The sequence below is a fragment of the Manis pentadactyla genome, chromosome 2 (genome assembly GCF_030020395.1).
Source record: "Manis pentadactyla isolate mManPen7 chromosome 2, mManPen7.hap1, whole genome shotgun sequence".
In the NCBI taxonomy this organism is placed as follows: domain Eukaryota; kingdom Metazoa; phylum Chordata; class Mammalia; order Pholidota; family Manidae; genus Manis; species Manis pentadactyla.
The window spans coordinates 44,476,014-44,496,045 of NC_080020.1; the positions used below are offsets into that span (position 1 = coordinate 44,476,014).

Here is a 20,032-nt window from a genome sequence, read left to right on the forward strand (position 1 = left end):
ATTGGAAGTTGGGCTCTGGAAGTCAGGAGTCAAGAACAGCAGTTGGCATAAAGGAGTCAAGGTTATCGCTAATTGTGTCAAGTGTGATAAGAGAAATTGTGGTGATGAGGGCGTCAGGAGCCATGGGCAATCGTTGTGCTGTAGGTGTTGTGGATCTACAGAGTCTGTGGGAGAGATTAAAGAGTCAGGGTTCACGGCTACCAATTCGGTTGCGGTGGGTGTGTCAAAGGACAGAGGTTAGAGGTCCCACCCACCTGAGAGAGCAGCAGTTGAAACTCGAACGTGGAGGGCCGTTGAGATTTCTAGAACCCCCCCCCCCTCAGGCCTCACCCCTCTTGGCCAGCCCCGCGCACGCGTCCTCCATCACCCCGCCCCATCAGGCCCCTCCCCGTCCATCGCCTTGAACGCCTGGGCCGGGCGGCTGAGGCAAACAGCAAGCGAGCGAGCGGCGCAGGGACCCCGCGGGCGGCTGGGCTTTCTCGGCGCCCGCCTCCGCTCTCTCCCCCTCGGCGCTCAGGCTGCCGGCCGGTGCCGCCTCCCGGGAAGATGGCGCTGCACTTCCAGGTCAGTGCGCTCGGCGCTGCGGAGCTCCGCTCTGCCGCCCTGGCACCTGGCGGGACACTGGGGTCTAGAGACTGAGTGAGGGTCGAGAACGGCGGCGGAGGCGGCAGGGTCGGGGATCCGCGCCTCGGGACTCCCGCCCCCGGGCACTGGCCTGGGCTGCACACCGCGGGCCCGGGACCGAGGAACAGGCGGCCCGAGCCTGGGGGTAGTGGGTGGAGGGGTAGGGCACAGGCTCGGAGCTCGCCCTTCGCGGGAGGTGCGGATGCTGAGTACCGGCCCGCAGGAGCTCGCCCTTCCCGGCCCCGCCGCTCGGCACGGAGAGGGGCTTTGGTGGCGCCCAAGCAGATGGGAGCCCAGCCGGGCCAGACCTGCCTTCCCGCCTTCCCGCCGCGTCGCCGACCGTGGCTCCGTGATCCGCCCCTACTCAGTTGGGAAACAGCTCGAGAAAGGGCCTGGGTCCGCCGAAGGACTGTGGGCAACAGTTGGACTTTAACTGGCCTGGGCGCGCAGGGGCTGTATCTGTAGGGAGTTGCGAGGGAGGGCTCCGCTGCAGCCTCCTTGGGGGAGGACACCGGGGCAGGGCGCGCGAGGAGCGCGGAGAAGATAAGGTTCACGTATTCTTGGGCTGCGCTGGCATATACCTCCAGTTATTCATTCCAGTTATTCACATAGAGCCTCCCAATGTGTCTAAAGCACTGTGCAAAGTTCTGGGATAAAGGATTACATCGTTTTACCATGTAAATGCCCTCAAATTCTATGTTCTCATAGAATTCACAGATGATTACAGTACATGTGAAAAGTATGATGTAATTAATCCCATGATATCATGAGAACATGGAAATAGGGCGATAAGCCGTGTGTGTGTGTGTGCTGGGAAGGAGTGAGGCAGAGCCGCTGTGCTTCTCAGACGAGATGTTTGAGCGTTGAGCTTCCATTCATTTATTTATTGAGTTCCTACTTTGCTAGACACTGAAGATAAAGCTCTAGCAAAACTTTATGATTTCTGTCCTCAGGGATCTTGCAGCCTAGTAGGACTTGAAAGAATTGTAGGAGTGCCCTAGGAACGCTGTATAAGGCAAAAGGATATAAGGCAAAAGGACAGGTGAGCCTCGGCAAAAACTGTAGAACATGGCACACTGCAAGAAGTTTGATTCCGCAGGAGCTTAGAGTTCATTATAAAAGGGACGGGAGCTGAGGAGGCTTTGGATGGCAGGAGATTAACCTGGAAGGGTAAGCAATTTCATAATGTGACAGTATATCTAAGTGTCGCATTCTCTTTGTAAACTTATTTTAGACTCCCTGTGGTCCCACTGACTCATTTCCTAATTTATTGATTCTTCCGAAGGGTCTTTTCTTTACAAACAGCCACTCTTCTCTCAGGTAATTGACAGCTCCAGGATGTTATGGAGGAAGAGATAGTGAGCCCCACACATTATCTTTGACTCCTTGCCTTTTCTAAAGGTGTCCATGTCAAAATAATGTTATTTATTTCCACTTTAGTAAATATGTCCTCTGGGAAATTTTCACACAGAGAATCTCACAGGGAAGACTTAAGGATTGTAAATAGATAATCAGTTGTTCATAGTTCAGATGTAAATCTTGAGGGTAAGTTAAAAACTATGGTGGAGTTTGGAACATTTTCAGACTCGAAAAGATGATGCATAATAGTAAATCATCCTGGTAGACTTCTTCATGCTTATGTAGAGTATTAGAAAAATTAGCTGCTAATGCAAAAACTACCTATATTGGTTTCCCAGGAATGTATTGCACAGCAGCTCTGGTCAGCTTAAAAGTGGTGTCAGCCAAATAAAAGATCAGACGGTTTTGGAGGTCAGAAAAAAAACTCTCAAACTTCTCAGTTTGAATTCTTTACAGCACATGAGGGTATATTATTGTACAGTTAACTTGAGCATTTATTAATAATGATAATCAGTACCTAGTGTTTTGAATTTTCATGTGCTTTTTGTAGATTTTGAACCCCACAACAAACTTGAGAGGTATGCATATATGTAATACATACATTTTATTCTTGAAGACACTGAGTCTTAGAAGAATTGTGACCTGGCCAAGACTATAGAGTTAGAGTAGTTCTAATAGCTCATAATTCCATATTCTTTCATACCAATATCTTACTGTCACCTGCCCAAAAGGGTAGCTAGTGAAAAATTATGCCATTAAGATGGTGAGTCAATATAAGTTGGTCATGGAGACAGTAGTACAGCATGGAGAATTTAGTCAATGATTCTGTAATATCTTTCTACATTGATAGATGGTAACCACACTAGAGAGAGTTAGGATTTAATAATATGGGTAACTGTTAAACCACTGTGTTGTACATTTGAAACCAATCTAAGATTGTATATCAACAATACTTCAATAAAAAAAAAGATGATGAGTAAAGAAGTGAATTTGTGCAAGTTGTTGTTAGAGCACTGCCTCACAATCTTTTTCACATCATGGCATACATAAAAAAATGGTGATTTTGTGGCTTATTGACATAAACTGCTCATAGCCAAAAGCCTGGCTGCCTGGAGAACAGACAGATCAATATCCCAGGCAAACATAAAACCCATTCAAGGCATATGCATTCTGGTTAGGAAGCTGTGAGTTGGGGTACTCTGTCCAATAGAAAATAATAGATCTGGAATATCTGAGAGGAGACAATCCATATTGGGAGGTAGATGGCAGAGTGAGGAAAGATAGTGCTGGGAATAAGTAACATGTAGGCACTTTAGATAAAACAGATTGACTTTGATGGGAATCAGGAGATAATTTTAGAAAAAATTAGGGACCCATGTGGGGGTCTTTTTTGCTCTGGATTCTTCCAGAATCAGACTATGGCCATGCTTCATATTATCCAACCAGGTAACCTGATTTGATCTAGATGTGATTGTGGACTATTATATTTGAACACAATGGTACCATGATGAGAAAGGGGTTTGGGAAAGATCATCCTGGAATGATGGACTTGAATGAGAAACTCTAGACAGAAGACCGATATGGTGTTTTATAATTATCAATGACTTTAGAGGTTACATACAGTTTATTGTGGATCTGCTGTGTGCCAGGCACTGGATTAAGGTTTATCTTTTCTGTTTTAATCTTCACAATTATTACTACCTGCAATTTCCAAAGTGATGGTAATAAAAGTTAAAATTTTGCTTGAGTTCACTTAAGAAGTAAAGTGGCGGAGTCCAGCGCTTCCACTTTCATACCCAAAGAAGCCCCTGATCCAGGGCACTGAGACCACAGTTAGAAAATATTATTCTATTCTCTACTTTCTATGAATATTATGCAGAGGTGTTGAGTCTGTCTTTATTGAAAAACAATCGTTAGGACTTTATCACAAATTAGGTGTGTACCCACAATTAGCCAAAGTGTGAGATCTGAGGACATAATTCACATGACTCCCCACACTTCTGACACCAACTGCATGTTTGGGGATTTCTTAGAACCACCCTCAGGTTGGATAGTTTACCAGAAGGAGTCACAGAATACACTGAAAGCTATCGTACTCAAGGTTGCAGTTTATTACTGGAAAACTACACAGATTAGAATTGATTAAAAGAAGAGATGCATAGGGCAGAGTCTGGGAGGGTTTCAAAACAAAGCTTTGCTGGTCCTAAGGACATGTTACTCTTCCAGCAAATATGTGTGGCAATATACACTGAGTATTGCAAAGCAGGGAAGCTCACCTGAGCTTTGCATTCTAGAGTTTTTATTGGGGCTTCATTATGTCATCATGATTGACTTGATTTCCCACGTGATTGATCTCAGTCTTTAGGTTGACTGATACCATGTGATCCACAGACCCCGCCTAAAACACATGGTTGGTCTTTCTAGTCTGGCGAGCCCCCAGTTTAAGACTGGGTATGGGGGGACCCCTCCCCATAACAAAAACACCCTGTTAGGTGTGACATAGATTCCACCCAGAGTCTGAGGGCAAATGCCAGACTTTTCTTTGGGCAAGGCCAAACTCTTAACTGTGCAGGAGGGCCTAAGGAGAAGGAAAAGCCAGAAATGACATCAAGATAGTAAATCTAGATTCTGGTGTAGACCTCTGAAACACTGAAAACAAAGGGACACTGGAAATGGACATCTGTGGGAAATATGTTGAATTCCATTTCTGTTACTTTTGAGTTGTTTTCAGCATCTTTCTGGATTTCCAAGAGGAGGGATTTATAGACAAATATAAAGATGGTGAACAGACAGGATTGAAAGTACACACTAGGACATTAGCTGCTGATAGATGGTGAGTAAAGTAAAGGGTGGCGAGATAGCAGGACGGTGAGGAGACGACATGTACTAGGGCTTATAGACTTGTATTTGGCTCATATTTGGCTCAAAGTTGACCACTCTATGTTTGATCATGAGCAAAATATATATATAGGTATAATTTCTCAATCTCAGTTTGTTTTGTCTGTAAAATGGGTGTGCTAAAAATATGTACTTTTTGCAGGAGTCTGCTTTTCAGCTGGGTTTGAAAAAATAAAATATGAACATACTTTTATAAACTATAAAACAGTAAAACAAATACTATCCAATTTGTCATAGAAGGAAGAATTCCAAGAGGCCCAGGAATGGGCCTTCAGGTATGCTCAGGAAAAGATAGTAAAGGGAGAAAGAAACACCCATCTGTGGAAAATGAGTAACTTCAAGATGAAGGCATTTTCTATTGATGGTAATCAAGATGCTTTGCGTACAGGTAATCAAAATTTAAGAGTTTTAAATTCAGTTGTGGCAGGATTTTTGTGGCTCACCAGTTTATTTTATTATTATTACAGGATATTTTTTTTCCCTAGAACAAAAGCCTTCATCCTTTTTTTTCTTTCATCTTTATTGAGGTATAATTGACAAGTAATAAATGGCACATATTTAAATTGTGCAGTTGGATAAGTTTTGACATATGTAAATACATGTCAAACCATCACTAAAATCAAGATAATGAATGTATCTATTATCCTCAAGTTTCCTTATGCTCCTTTGTATTCCCTCCTTGCTACCCCCCCATCCTGTTGTCCAATTCTCCTCCCTCCCTAGACTATTGATCTGCTTTCTGTTACTATAGATCTTTACAATATATACTTTTTTTGTCTTGCTACTTTTACTCAGCATTACCATTGATAGATACATGTGTGGGAATTTACTGTATAAAAAGAAGTCACATGGTCAATAAATATGAGAGATGCCCTCTCAAAAAAAAAAAAAAGTCATCACATCATTTAGGGATTTGTTATATGTCAAGTGCAGAGACCAGAAAAGAGTCCAGAATAATTTGAAAGATTGTTATTTAGACTATAGACAAGATTATGTCATTGTCTCCTAGGCTATGGAAGTTTGGTCCTGTTTATATTTGCTAGTCACTCTGTGTGAGCTGGGTGATGTCTAATTCTATTTGTTCTACTCATTAGTTATTTACATGGGCTTCTAATGTTGATATTAAACCTTGTAGAAACTTTAATAACAAACTTGATTTGACAACAAATCAAGAAGAGATCCATTTCTTTGAGGCATTCTCATGTTAACCATATTCTCAGATATCAGTGTGTAAATTGATTAATTCACTCTGAAAAATAAAGTATCTTTATAGACAGATTCTCTGGAAAGTCAAATGCATATCTGAAGATTGCTTGGTCAGTCAGCAGCACCACAATGTGAGTTTAGTTGTTTTAAAAGTTTAGATAATACCTTTCCACCAGGGTAAGGATCTTTGCATATATATCCTTTTCCAAAAAAATTCAGTATGTCAGGCATGTATTTGTTATCATTACAGTGAAAGAATAACTTGATTTTTTTCCCCTCTGTTTCAGTCTTTCATAAAAGAAGGTTCAAACCTTCCCCTTTTTATCTTGCACAGCCTTTCAGTTGTTAATAATTTGAAATACCTTTGGAAAGAAAAGGATAATTTGTAATATTGTTGACTTAAATAAATACTATTTAAATAACTCTCTGACTTGTTCTGTGTTGAGGTTTTCTAAATCAATATAGCAAAACAGACAAAGTAATTTCCAGAACTTTTCCAGAATCTTTCCAAATAGGTTTATTCAGGTGCCATTGAATTAATATTAATATTTGTATTCATATCCTAGGGCTTTTATAACAAATTACCATAAACTGTGTGGATTAAAACAATGGAAATTTATCCTCTACAGTTGTGGAGGCCACAAGTTTAAAACTAATGTGCTGGTAGGATTGATTCCTCTGGAGACCTTGGGAGAGAAACTCTTTGATGCCTTTCTCTAATTTCTGATGGCTGTGGCAATCCTTGGTGTTTCTAGGCTTGTAGATGCATCACTCCAATCTTTCTTCACATGACCTTCTCCTTTGTGTTTTTGTGTATCTCTGTATCTCAGATGTCCCTTTCCTTTCTCTTATGAGTCCTTAGATTTAGGTCCCCACCCTAAATCCAGGATGGTCTCATTTTAAGATACTTAAGGATTTGCAAAGAGTATTTCCAAATAAGGTCAAATTCACAGGTATTGGAGGTTAGAACTTGGACATCTTTTAGGAGGATACAATTCCACCCATTACAATATTATTGGGTAATATTAATAAAGAATTAGCTCTACAGGGTATACTGTATGTGTCAGAAGTAATGTGGTCCTAACTCAGTTCGTCCTCCCAAACAAACTTATGAGGTGTTAGGCACTATTATTAGTCTCACTTTTTCGCTGCCTTTGTGTTTGAACAATTAGAGCTTGTCACTGTTTCTGGCCTATTTCTTTTACACTCAGAGTCTACTTCAAAGATTCTTAGACCTAGGTGAATGGATGACAGCGGAATCAGTTTATCATTAAATTATTCTGGGTGTTACCAGTTCTGAAATTCAGCCCTTCAGATTCATTAGATGAAGGAAAAGACTTCTAAGATTTATCATGAATCATGAGAGGGAAAAAAGTAGCTCTTCTCATTTTTCTGTTTCTTTCCTTATGGAAATTCATGAACATAAATTTTCTGTGCATTTCAATATGAACAGTATGTAATAGTACTCTGAGGACTTACTGGGCTAATCGAGGTGGAGGAAATATTTAAAATGTGGTTCATTTAATCTATACATTTGAAATCTTTCTTTTATACTTTTATTTTCACTCTAGCAGGAAATTCATAAGTCTGGGATATTGGGCTATGACCTGGATAAGGATGTGGAAAATGCCACAAAGGAGCTAAGGAGAGAGATGTGAAAAGAATAAAGGAAGCTAGAGGTCTCATTTTAGTGTTTCTTGAGAATTCCTATTAGGCACAGGTGTATGTGTTCGAGGGACTGTTTGGACTGTTGTAGCTCTAAGACTACAACATAAAAATTCAGGCCAGATACGCAAAGAAGTAAAAAGCTAACCTTTTTAAACAATAAGGCTTCTCTCTCACTTACCAACTTAACATTTCCCTGTATGGCCCCGGAAGATGACTGGTTAGCCAGAGACGGGTAAGATTCCTCAAGGGAGGAACAACCTAAGACAGGCACAGTCGCAGGGGGCCATCTGGTGAGAAAATGGGGAGCAGCAGAGGTGAGGCTTACAACCTCCCCCCCTCATGTTCTGAGAGAAATCTTCTGCATACATGGATGTTTATTGCCCTCGTCTAGCTCGGATTACCACATAGTCTACAGGCACACACCTGATCATCTATATTTGCTCTCTTACAACACTAAACTCTGTTTTCTACCTTTATCTCGTATCTACCACTTCAGCATTTTATTAAAAATAATAATAATAGAGAAATGTGGTATCCACATATAAATCAAGTTTAAAAATCAAATGAATATTCATATTTGAACTGACTGTGTATAGTTCATAATGCATGAACAAAACCGAAAGCTTCTGTGATGACTGCCCTTGCACTGTTCACCATGTAACTTATTCACTATGTAAGAATTTGTTCTCCATGTAAGAATTTGTTCGTTATGCATCAGAAGATTGGAGACTGACGAAAATTAGGCTTGGGGTGGATTAATGATTGTGCATTGAGTATTGACCCCCCTATACAGAAATTTATTGTGGTTAACAACTATTTGATCAATAAATATGAGAGATGCCCTCACAAAAAAATATATATATATATATATATATATATATATATATATATAAATATATATATATATAAACACACTTCCAATTGTAAAATAAATAAGTAACCGGGATGTAATGTATAGCATAAGGAATATAGTCAAAATATTGTAACAACTTGGTATGGTGATACCTGGTACCTAGAATTATCATGTATATAAATGTTGAAACACTGTGTTGTACACCTGAAACTAATGTAATGCAATACTGTTGTCAACTACCCTTCAATAAAAATAAAAATAAAAAATAAAAAATTCAGGCCAGAAAGGATAAAAAAATAACATTTCTTTAGGAATATTCCATATTTCACATGCTCCCTGGTAGTGGAATCTGTGCTAATTTTTTGTCCTCCAAAGAATAATTCTCTTGAACTTCAGTTAAGTTCAAAGTGAAATCGTTTGTTTTTGTAAGATGACTTTAACAAAAATTCTTTTAAACTGAGAGGAATGCCAGACTCACCTTTTTTCTTTCAGATTGTATCCATTTGTCCTATATTTTTTAGATGAGATTATATTTATACACAGAATGAATTATTCTTTGTGCCTCTAAAGCAGGAGCCTGCAACAAGATAACTAGTTCTTACATTCCTAGAAATAACATGGGGTCAAGTCATAGTTGCTGAAAATCATGACATAGTTCCTCTGCAGCACTATGAGTGCTTAGTTCAGAAGCCCCAAATCAGTATTTGTTTGTAATTATAATTATCTTCTCTTTTTTATAGACGTTCTTACAATTTGAGAAAGAATGTAAATTTGCATAGTGTCTGCAACTTCAGCGTGATATTTCTCCCACCCATCTCTTCAGCTTCATTTGGCATTGCCTTCTTTCTTTCTGTTTACCAATCATACTGACATTTTAATGGCTTTTAACGATTAAACTCTGTTCTCGGCCTTGGTAAATGTTGTTTCTTTACCTGGACTGCTGTCTAGGCTTTTTTCACTTGGCTAACCCTTTCAGGTCACCATAAATGTTACTGCTTCAGGCAAGCCTTTTCTAACTCCTTGGATTAGGCACGCCCTCTTCTTTCTATACTTTTACTTTTCCGTCACAGAACTATCAATTTATAACTAAATAATTTAGAGGAAGGAGAAATGCCTTTTGGTTCACTACTGTGATCTCTAGTAAGTATTGGTGACTCAGTAAGCATTTATTGAGTTGATGACTAAAGGCATGATAGTTGTATCCCATTGCCTGTGATTACTATATTTGTTTTTTTTTTTCACTCAAATAAAATGCTAATTTTTTTTTTTCTTCTCAAGAGTTTGGCAGAATTGGAAGTATTATGTACCCACCTCTACATAGGGACTGATCTTTCACAAAGAATAGAGGCTGAGAAAGCACTTCTGGAACTTATTGACAGCCCAGAATGTCTCAGCAAATGTCAACTTTTATTAGAACAAGGAACAGTAAGTATTTGATAACAGCAGTTAACCATAAAGATCACTATATAATGTGTCAGTGTTAAGGAACTTGTATAGGTTAGCAATGATAACTGATAGGTATTACCACATGTCATTTTACTATAGTTTATTTCACTGTCAAAGAGATTAATCATAGAAAGAATTGGAAAGCAAACTTAGGGATGAGCCTAGGAGGTGGAAATAGGCATGAATTGAAATAGTTTCTTGATTCCTTTTGGCTCCATTTATGTCTCATATCAGTGGGCAAAAGTTACATTTTTAGAAAGTTGACTAACAGCTTTAAAAAAAAATTTAGATGACAGAGGTAGGTTGCGATTAACTCTGAAACGTGAAAGAATGATTCAGAGTAATGCTTACTACCTCTGGCCTGCCTCCCTTCTAGAGATGTGTAGCCATTCATTCGGCAATCAGGAAATACTGAAATGTTGAACCAGGTGCTGTACTACTTACTTGCTTTATGTGCCTGCATTAAAGTAACTCATAGTTTAGTTGGGGAGGCATAGATATGTAAATAAAGACATATGAAATAATATGGTAAGCACTATAGTAAGAAACTGTATGGCCTAGAACAGAAGCTAGCAAACTTTTTCTGTAAAGGGTCAGATTGTAAATATTTTAAACTTTGTAGGCCAAGAGACAAAATCAAGAATATTTTGTAAGTATGTCTGTAAGAACAGAGAAAACAAATTTCTACAAGGTTTTATTGATGAAATTTAAAATGTAATAATTGAATACAATTTTTTGTAATACAGATCTACTAATGAATGGAATTATTCCTTTGGGGATAACATTTTGCTTAATTGGGGTTCAAAGTTAGTATTTCTGTCATCAACATTGATTATAAATGTTCATATGTTAATACTGATCTGTAATGAGATTTTACATATATTATCTTAGTAAATCTTTTTTTACACAGATAGGTATTGCCAAATATTGATTTCAATCTATGAGCATATGATTTCAATTAAGCATATTCATCACTTAGAAGGCATTTGTGGAATTCTTTTAAAACTTTTGATATTTGCCTTTTAGAATGTGATTGTGTTGCAGATTAATCACTTCCAATTGAAGGTTAGGTGGAATCCCCTCAATTGCTCAGTTAAATGGATTTTGAAATAGGAAGAGTTCTTTTGCACTTTCATCAAGGCCTGAAATATGCTGCTGGAAGTGTAGTTTGAGTTCAGGAAGTATACTCAGGAATAGAGCTATGACTACTTGTTTTAAACTGACAGTTGTGGGAAGCATATAAAGCAACTTGTTACTACTTATGATTCAAATAATGTTAGTTGTTATTGAAATGACTTTACTGCATTATAAGTTTTGTATATAAGAGGTCTTGTATGATATGTAGATAGATAGATAGATAGATAGATAGATAATCTATTGTAAATTAGCCAGTTTGGAAAACCAGAAAAGTTCACATTATTGCTTAGGAAAAGTTCCTATCATAATGTTTTGATTATTCTAATATCATTTCTAATAATAATTAATTTATTTTTCTTTCCAGACATCCTATGCTCAGCTCCTTGCAGCAACATGTCTTTCAAAACTTGTTAGTCGAGTCAGTCCTTTGCCAATTGAACAGAGGATAGATATCAGTAAGTGGTTTGTTATGCTTTCTATTAAATTTTACTTTAAAATAATTTTTTCTTTTAAATATGTTAAAGTGTTAAAAATCATGCAAGTTACTTGATTCTTTCATTTTTTTAAAGGTGACTAGTCAAGTCTCCTTTATCCATCTAGTGATGAGGAATGATGTATAATATAGCAATGTGTAATTTAAAAAAACATTTGTTTAGTTTAATAACAAATAACAAACATTTTATTGTGTATATTATTTACTAAAATTTGCACTCTCTTATTTCATTCACCAAATTTAGAAGTGGGTACTATTGTTATCCTATTTTATGAATGAGAAAGTTAGATTTGATAGGCTCTGTAATATGCCCAAGATCACACAGCTAGAAGTAGTAGAGCTGTGATTCAAACCCACACTGTGTGGATTCCATGCTCTTAGCCATTCTCTTAACTTCATATGCAACTGAATAATAGGAAAGAAATCAAATCTCCAGTATTTCTCAGGATGCTATACCAAAATCATTTGAGATGCATTTAAAATCAAAAGCAGATTCCTATTGATAAGGAAGTTAATGTATATGTGGATGAACAGTTTGGAACTTAGTGTAGTTGGAAAACTGATTCTGTGAAATAGCAGTGTATTTCTCAGAAGTAATGTATTTTAAGATTCTGTGTGTGTGTGAATTTGCCTTTAATATGGACAAAGCTCTAATAATTGAGGTATGGGATTTTTTATCTTTGTTCATATTACAAATAAACTGTTGACTCATTTTTGCTTTCCAACCTCAAGGATCACATTCATATTTGTGTATCAGAAAAATTAAAATGTATTATGTATGATGGATCTTTAAGCTCAATTTTTGAATGATTGAATTATACACTAACTTGTCATTTGCTTCATATATTTGAGCAGTGTCAGGTTCACAACAGAATTAAGCAAGAAGTTCAGATTCCCCATATTTCCCCGCCTCCACCCATGTGTAGCCTCCCCTATTATTCACGTCCTGCACCAGAATGGTACATTTGTTACAACTGATGAACATACATCCACGGTCATTATTACTCAAAACCCATACTTTACACTAGAGTTCACTCTTGGTATTGTGGATTCTCAGGGTTTGAATAAATGTGTTATGACATATATCCACCATTACCATATTAAATAGAATAGTTTTGTGGCCCTAAAAATTCCTGTGTTCCATCTGTTCATCCCTCTCTATCCTCTAATCCCCTGGCAGTCACAACCATTGATCTTTTTACTGTTTCCATAGTTTTGCCTTTTCCAGAATGTCGTATAGTTGGAATCATATAGTAAGTAGCCTTTCCATAGTGGCTTCTTTACTTAACTAATATGCATTTAAGGTTCCATGTCTTTTCATGGCTTGGTAGCTCATTTGTTTTTAGTGTTGAAATGATATGCCATTGTTTGGATATACCATAGTTTTATCTATTCACCTACTAAAGAGCATCTTGATTTCTTTCATGTTTTGACAATTATGAATAAAGCTGCTTGTAAAGCAGGTTTTTGTGTGGACTTAAATTTGCAACTCATTTGGTAAACATTAAGGAAAGTGGTTGCTGGATCATATAGAAAGACTATGTTTAGGTTTGTAAGAAATTGCCAACCTGTCTTCTAAAGTGGCTGTACCATTTTGCTTTCCCAGCAGCAATGGATGAGAGTTCCTGTTGTTCCACAACCTTGCCAACATTTGGTGTTGTGTTTTGGATTTTGCCCATTCTGATAGGTGTGTCGTAGTATCTTATGATTGTTTTAATTTGTAGTTCCCTTTTACATACGATGTTTAACATCTCTTCATAAGTTTACTTGCCATCTTTATATATTCTTTGATGACATATCTATATAAGTCTTTGGCCCATTTTTAAATCAGGTTGTTTATTTTCTTATTGTTGAATTTTTATTTTATTTTACTTATTTATTTTGTCACTCAAGGCCCTCCAGGGCCTGGCCTGCCATTTTTCTTTGTCATAGGGTAACTCCTGCAAATTTGTATTTCCTTTGTAATTCTCGCAGAAATGTATTGCATAAATGACAAAAGTCTTCCTGAATCCTATTCTCCAGAAGCAACAACTTGTTTCAGGCTTTCTTTTTTTTTTTTTTTGGTTTGAGAGGTACTTATTATTTTGCCATATATAGTATCCCCTTTTTATTAGGAGTTTCCCCTTTTAGTCAGAAATGCATGTTGAAATTTATTAAATGACTTTTCTTTTTTTTGGTATCATTAATGTACAATTACATGAGCAACATTATGGTTACTAGACTTCCCCTATTATCAAGTCCCCACCATATACCCCATTACAGTCACTGAATCAGCATAGTAAAATGCTATAGAATCACTACTTGTCTTTTCTGTGTTATACTGCCTTCCCTATGCCTCACCCGCCCTACATTATGTGTGCTAGTCATAATGCCCCTTTTCCCCCCTTATCCCTCCCTTCCCACCCATCTTCCCCAGTCCCTTTCCCTTTGGTAACTGTTAGTCCATTCTTGGGTTCTGTGAATCTGCTGCTGCTTTTTCCTTCAGTTTTTTTCTTTGTTCTTATACTCTACAGATGGGTGAAATCATTTGATACTTATCTTTCTCTGCCTGGCTTATTTCACTGAGCATGATACCCTCTAGCTCCATCCATGTTGTTGCAAATGGTAGGGTTTGTTTTCTTCTTATGGCTGAATGATATTCCATTGTGTGTATGTACCACATCTTCTTTATCCATTCATCTACTGATGGACACTTAGATTGCTTCCATTTCTTGGCTATTATAAATAGTGCTGCGATAAACACTGGGGGTGCATCTGTCTTTTTCAAACTGGGCTGCTGCATTCTTAGGGTAAATTCCTGGGTCAAATGGTATTTCTATTTTGAGTTTTTTGAGGAACCTCCATACTGCTTTCCACAATGGTTGAACTAATTTACATTCCCACCAGCTGTGTAGGAGGTCTTACTGTTGCATTTTAAGAGCTTTTTGTATATTTTAGATCATAGTCCTTTATCAGATACATCTTTTGCAAAGATTTTCTTCCAGTCTGTGGCTTGTCTTCTTGTCTTCTTGACATTGTCTCTCATAGAGCAGAACTTAATTTTAATGAAATCAAGCTTATCAATTATTCTTTAACAAATCGTGCCTTTGTTGTTGAGTGTAAAAAGTCATAGGAAAACCCAAGATCATGAAGGTTTTTTTTCCTATGTTATCTTTTAGGATCTTTTTCTAGTTTTGTAATTTATGTTTAGGACTGTGATCCATGTGGGGTTAATTTTTGTGAAGAGTGTAAGGTCTGTGTCTAGATTTACTTTTTTGGCATGTGGATGTCTAATTCTGGCACCATTTGTTGAAAAGACTTTACTCCATTTTATTACCTTTGCTCCTTTGTCAAAGATCTGTTGAGTATATTGATATGGGTCTATTTCTGGGCACTGTGTTCTGTTTCATTGATCTATTTGTTCTTTCATCAGTTCAACACTGCCTTGATTACTGTAGCTTTATAATAAGTCTTGAAGTTGGGTAGTGTCAGACTTCCAACTTTATTCTTCTCCTTCAGTATTGTATTGGCTCTTCTGGGTCTTTTGCCTCTCTATATAAACTTTAGAATCAGTTTGTCAGTATCCACAAAGTAACTTGCTGGGATTTTGATTGGGATTACATTGAATGAACAGATCAATTTGGGAAGACCTGATGTCTTGACAATATTGAATCTTCCTATCCATGACCATGGAATATCTCTCCATTTATTGAGTTCTTGGATTTCATTCATCAGTTGTAGGTTTTTTGTAGATGTTCTTTATCAAGTTGAGGAAGTTCCCATTTGTTCCTAATTTGCTGAGAGTTTTCATCATGAATAGCTGTTGAATTTTGTTAAATGCTTTTTCAGGATCTATTTTTACGATCATGTGATTTTTCTTCCATAGCCTGTTGATTACATTAATTGAAGGTTGGTTGGTTGGCTGATTATATTAGTTGAATGTTTTTGAATGTTGAACCAGACTTGCTTGCCTGTGAAAAATTCACCACTTAGTTGTGATATATGTGTTTTTTTTATACATTGTTGGATTTGATTTGTTAATAGTTTGTTGAGGATTTTTGCTTCTTTGTTGGTAGAGAGACACTGGACTGTCTATTTGACATATATATATATATATATATTTTTTTTTAATTTTATTTTGGTATCATTAATCTACAGTTACATGAAGGACATTATGTTTACTAGGCTCCCCCCTTCATCAAGTCCCCCCCACATCCCCGTTCACAGTCACTGTCCATCGACATAGTAAGATGCTGTAAAATCACTACTTGTCTTCCCTGTGTTGCATAGCCCTCCCCGTGCCCCCCCCATACTATACATGCTAATCGTAATGCCCCCTTTCTTTTTTTCCCGCCCGTATCCCTCCCTTCCTACCTGTCCTCCCCAGTCCCTTTCCCTTTGGTAACTATTAGTCCATTCTTGGGTTCTGTGCTTCTGCTACTGTTTTGTTCCTTCAGTTTTCCTTTGTTCTTATACTCCATGTATGAGTGAAATCATTTGTTACTTGTCTTTCTCCACCTGGCTTATTTCACTGAGCATAATACCCTCTAGCTCCATCCATGTTGTTGTGAATGGTAGGATTTGTTTTTTTCTTATGGCTGAGTAATATTCCATTGTGTACATGTACCACATCTTCTTTATCCATTCATCTACTGATGGACATTTAGGTTGCTTCCATATCTTGGCTATTGTAAATAGTGCTGCGATAAACATAGGGGTGCATCTGTCTTTTTCAAACTGGAGTACTGCATTCTTAGGGTAAATTCCTAGAAGTGGAACTCCTGGGTCAAATGGTATTTCTATTTTGAGCATTTTGAGGAACCTCCATACTGCTTTCCACAATGGTTGAACTAATTTACATTCCCACCAGCAGTGTAGGAGGGTTCCCCTTTCTTCACAACCTCGCCAACATTTGTTGTTGTTTGCCTTTTGGATGGTAGCCATCCTTACTGGTGTGGGATGATAGCTCATTGTGGTTTTAATTTGCATTTCTCTGATGACAAGCGATGGGGAGCATCTTTTCATGTGTCTGCTGGCCATCTGAATTTCTTCTTTAGAGAACTGTCTATTCAGCTCCTCTGCCCATTATTTAATTGGGTTATTTGCTTTTTGTTTGCAGAGGTGTGTAAGATCTTTATATATTTTGGATGTCAACCCTTTATCGGATCTGTCATTTACGAATATATTCTCCCATACTGTAGGATACCTTTTTGTTCTATTGATGGTGTCCTTTGCTGTACAGAAGCTTTTCAGCTTGATATAGTCCCACTTGTTCATTTTTGCTTTTGTTTCCCTTGCCCAGGGAGATATGTTCAAGAAGAGGTCACTCATGTTTATGTCTAAGAGATTTTTGCCTATATTTTTTTCTAAGAGTTTTATGGTTTCATGACTTACATTCAAGTCTTTGATCCATTTCGAATTTACTTTTGTGTATGGGGTTAGACAGTGATCCAGTTTCATTCTCTTACATCTGTCCAGTTTTGCCAGCACCATCTGTTGAAGAGACTGTCATTTCCCCATTGTATGTCCATGGCCCCTTTATCGAATATTAGTTGACCATATATGTTTGGGTTAATGTTTGGAGTCTCTATTCTGTTCCATTGGTCTGTGACTCTGTTCTTGTGCCAGTACCAAATTGTCTTGATTACTGTGGCTTTGTAGTAGAGCTTGAAGTTGGGGAGTGAGATCCCTCCCCACTATATTCTTTCTTCTCAGGATTGCTTTAGCTATTCGGGGTCTTTGGTGTTTCCATATGAATTTTTGAACTATTTGTTCCAGTTCATTGAAGAATGCTGTTGGTAGTTTGATAGGGATTGTATCGAATCTGTATATTGCTTTGGGCAGGATCATTTTGACGATATTAATTCTTCCTAGCCAGGAGCATGGGATGAGTTTCCATTTGTTAGTGACCTCTTTAATTTCTCTTAAGAGTGTCTTGTAGTTTTCAGGGTATAGGTCTTTCACTTCCTTGGTTAGGTTTATTCCTAAGTATTTTATTTTTTTTGATGCTATTGTGAATGGAATTGTTTTCCTGATTTCTCTTTCTATTAGTTTATTGTTAGTGTATAGGAAAGCTACAGATTTCTGTGTGTTAATTTTTTATCTTGCAACTTCGCTGAATTCCGATATTAGTTCTAATAGTTTTGAGTGGCGTCTATAGGGTTTTTTATGTACAATATCATGTCATCTGCAAATAGTGACAGTTTGACTTCTTCTTTACCAATCTGGATTCCTTGCGTTTCTTTGTTTTGTCTGATTGCTGTGGCTAAGACCTCCAGTACTATGTTCAATAACAGGGAGATGAGTGGGCATCCCTGTCTTGTTCCCGATCTCAGAGGAAAAGCTTTCAGCCTCTCGCTGTTCAGTATGATGTTAGGTGTGGGTTTATCATATATGGCCTTTATTATGTTGAGGTACTTCCCTCTATGCCCACTTTGTTGAGAGTTTTTATCATGAATGGATGTTGAATTTCATCGAATGCTTTTTCAGCATCTATGGAGATGATCATGTGGTTTTGTCTTTCTTTTTATGTGGTGGATGATGTTGATGGATTTTCGAATGTTGTACCATCCTTGCATCACTCGGTTGAATCCCACTTGGTCATGGTGTATGATCCTCTTGATGTATTTTTTAATTCGGTTTGCTAATATTTTGTTGAGTATTTTTGCATCTACGTTCATCAAGGATATTGGTCTGTAGTTTTCTTTTTTGGTGGGGTCTTTGCCTGGTTTTGCTATTAGGGTGATGTTGGCTTGATAGAATGAGTTTGGGAGTATTCCCTCCTCTTCTGTTTTTTGGAAAACTTTAAGGACAATGGGTATTATGTCTTCTCTGTATGTCTGATAAAATTCTGAGGTAAATCCATCTGGCCCGGGGGTATTGTTCTTGGGTAGTTTTTTGATTACCGATTCAATTTTGTTGCTGGTAATTGGTCTGTTTAGATTTTCTGTTTATTTCAGGGTCAGTCTTGGGAGGTTGTATTTTTCTAGGAAGTTGTCCATTTCTCCTAGGTTTTCCAGCTTGTTAGCATATAGATGTTCATAGTATTCTCTAATAATTCTTTGTATTTCTGTGGGGTCCGTCGTGATTTTTCCTTTCTTGTTTCTGATTCTGTTGATGTGTGTTGACTCTCTTTTTCTCTTAGTAAGTCTGGCTAGAGGCTTATCTATTTTGTTTATTTTCTTGAAGAACCAGCTCTTGGTTTCATTGATTTTTTTCTATTGTTTTATTCTTCTGGATTTTATTTATTTCTTCTCTGATCTTTATTATGTCCCTCCGTCTGCAGACCTTAGGCCTCATTTGTTCTTCTTTTTCCAATTTCGATAATTGTGATGTTAGACTATTCATTTGGGATTGTTCTTCCTTCTTTAAATATGCCTGGATTGCTACGTACTTTCCTCTTAAGACTGCTTTCGCTGCGTCCCACAGAAGTTGGGGCTTTGTCACTTAGCTACAGCAGAGAAAACATAGTGATGAATAATGAAATATGTATGAAAGGAAAAATTTTTTTAAGTTTTCTTAAGTGACTCTGAAATCACAGTGTGTGAAAATACTTTTTCTTTCATGATTCTAAGTCTCAAATTCATGAGTGCAGAGGAGTGGATTTCTTGCTCAGCTCTGTCATGTGGCAGGACAGTGGTAAATGGGAGCTGGCCATACCTTATCCTCCCCTTGTGCCAAGAACGAAGTCTGGTTTAGTGAAACACCTATTAAGGCCACACCTACTCGGCAGAAACTGCCAGATTCCACTGGACCCTAGAATGCCTCTGCCACTCAGTGTGGGAATAAGCCACACATGTAATGCTGCTCTTTGAGATGGTGGGGGGTGTTTCCATTTAGGGCGCCAGGTAAAAACTCAGTGACTTGTATTGTCAGACAATGCATATTTGCAGTTACTCTAGTAATTGCCAGGAGAAGAGGATTTTGTTTTCTCTGAGGCCTGGGGTTAAGAAAGAATTTACTCATTCTAGGCAATTTACCAGATTAAGAAAGTTGCTTAATTTTTTTTTTCCATTTGTTTACTTCTGTTCGTAATATTTATCTGTGGTACAAGATGCCTTTCAGCCTTTCATTAAAGGATGACTTTGGTGACACATGATCAGCGGATTATGGGACAGGGATAGGCATTTGCCCTCGGCCAATACAGATTCTTTGGTATTTCCTGCTGTGGCTATTGGAAAAGACTGATTGTACTGAAGTTGCTAATCTGGTAGTATAAGATTTAGGTTATTGGCAGAATATTGCCACTTAAAGGAGCAATGCCCATTCAGAGAAAGGGAGAGAGATGAAGCCCTGAGGACACTGGTGAAACTTCTGGATTCAGCCATGCCTGAAACCTCAGATTTTTAGTTCCATAAGGCAATATCTTT

At 37.9% G+C, this 20,032-nt stretch overlaps 1 protein-coding gene across 3 annotated transcripts in view; it reads left to right on the plus strand.

The window, feature by feature from the left end:
* Positions 1 to 405: 405 nt before the first annotated feature.
* The window catches only part of RANBP17 (RAN binding protein 17), a 383,252-nt gene continuing 363,625 nt past the window's right edge, over positions 406 to 20,032 (plus strand). For all 3 annotated transcript variants that reach the window (XR_008993699.1, XM_036884800.2, XM_057491712.1), the window contains exons 1-3: positions 406 to 564; positions 9,887 to 10,033; positions 11,556 to 11,646. Coding sequence is in view for 2 of the 3 variants with exons in the window: in XM_036884800.2 (XP_036740695.2) it covers positions 547 to 564; positions 9,887 to 10,033; positions 11,556 to 11,646 (256 nt within the window). In the remaining variant the exon portion in view is untranslated. The remainder of the gene's footprint in view (positions 565 to 9,886; positions 10,034 to 11,555; positions 11,647 to 20,032) is intronic.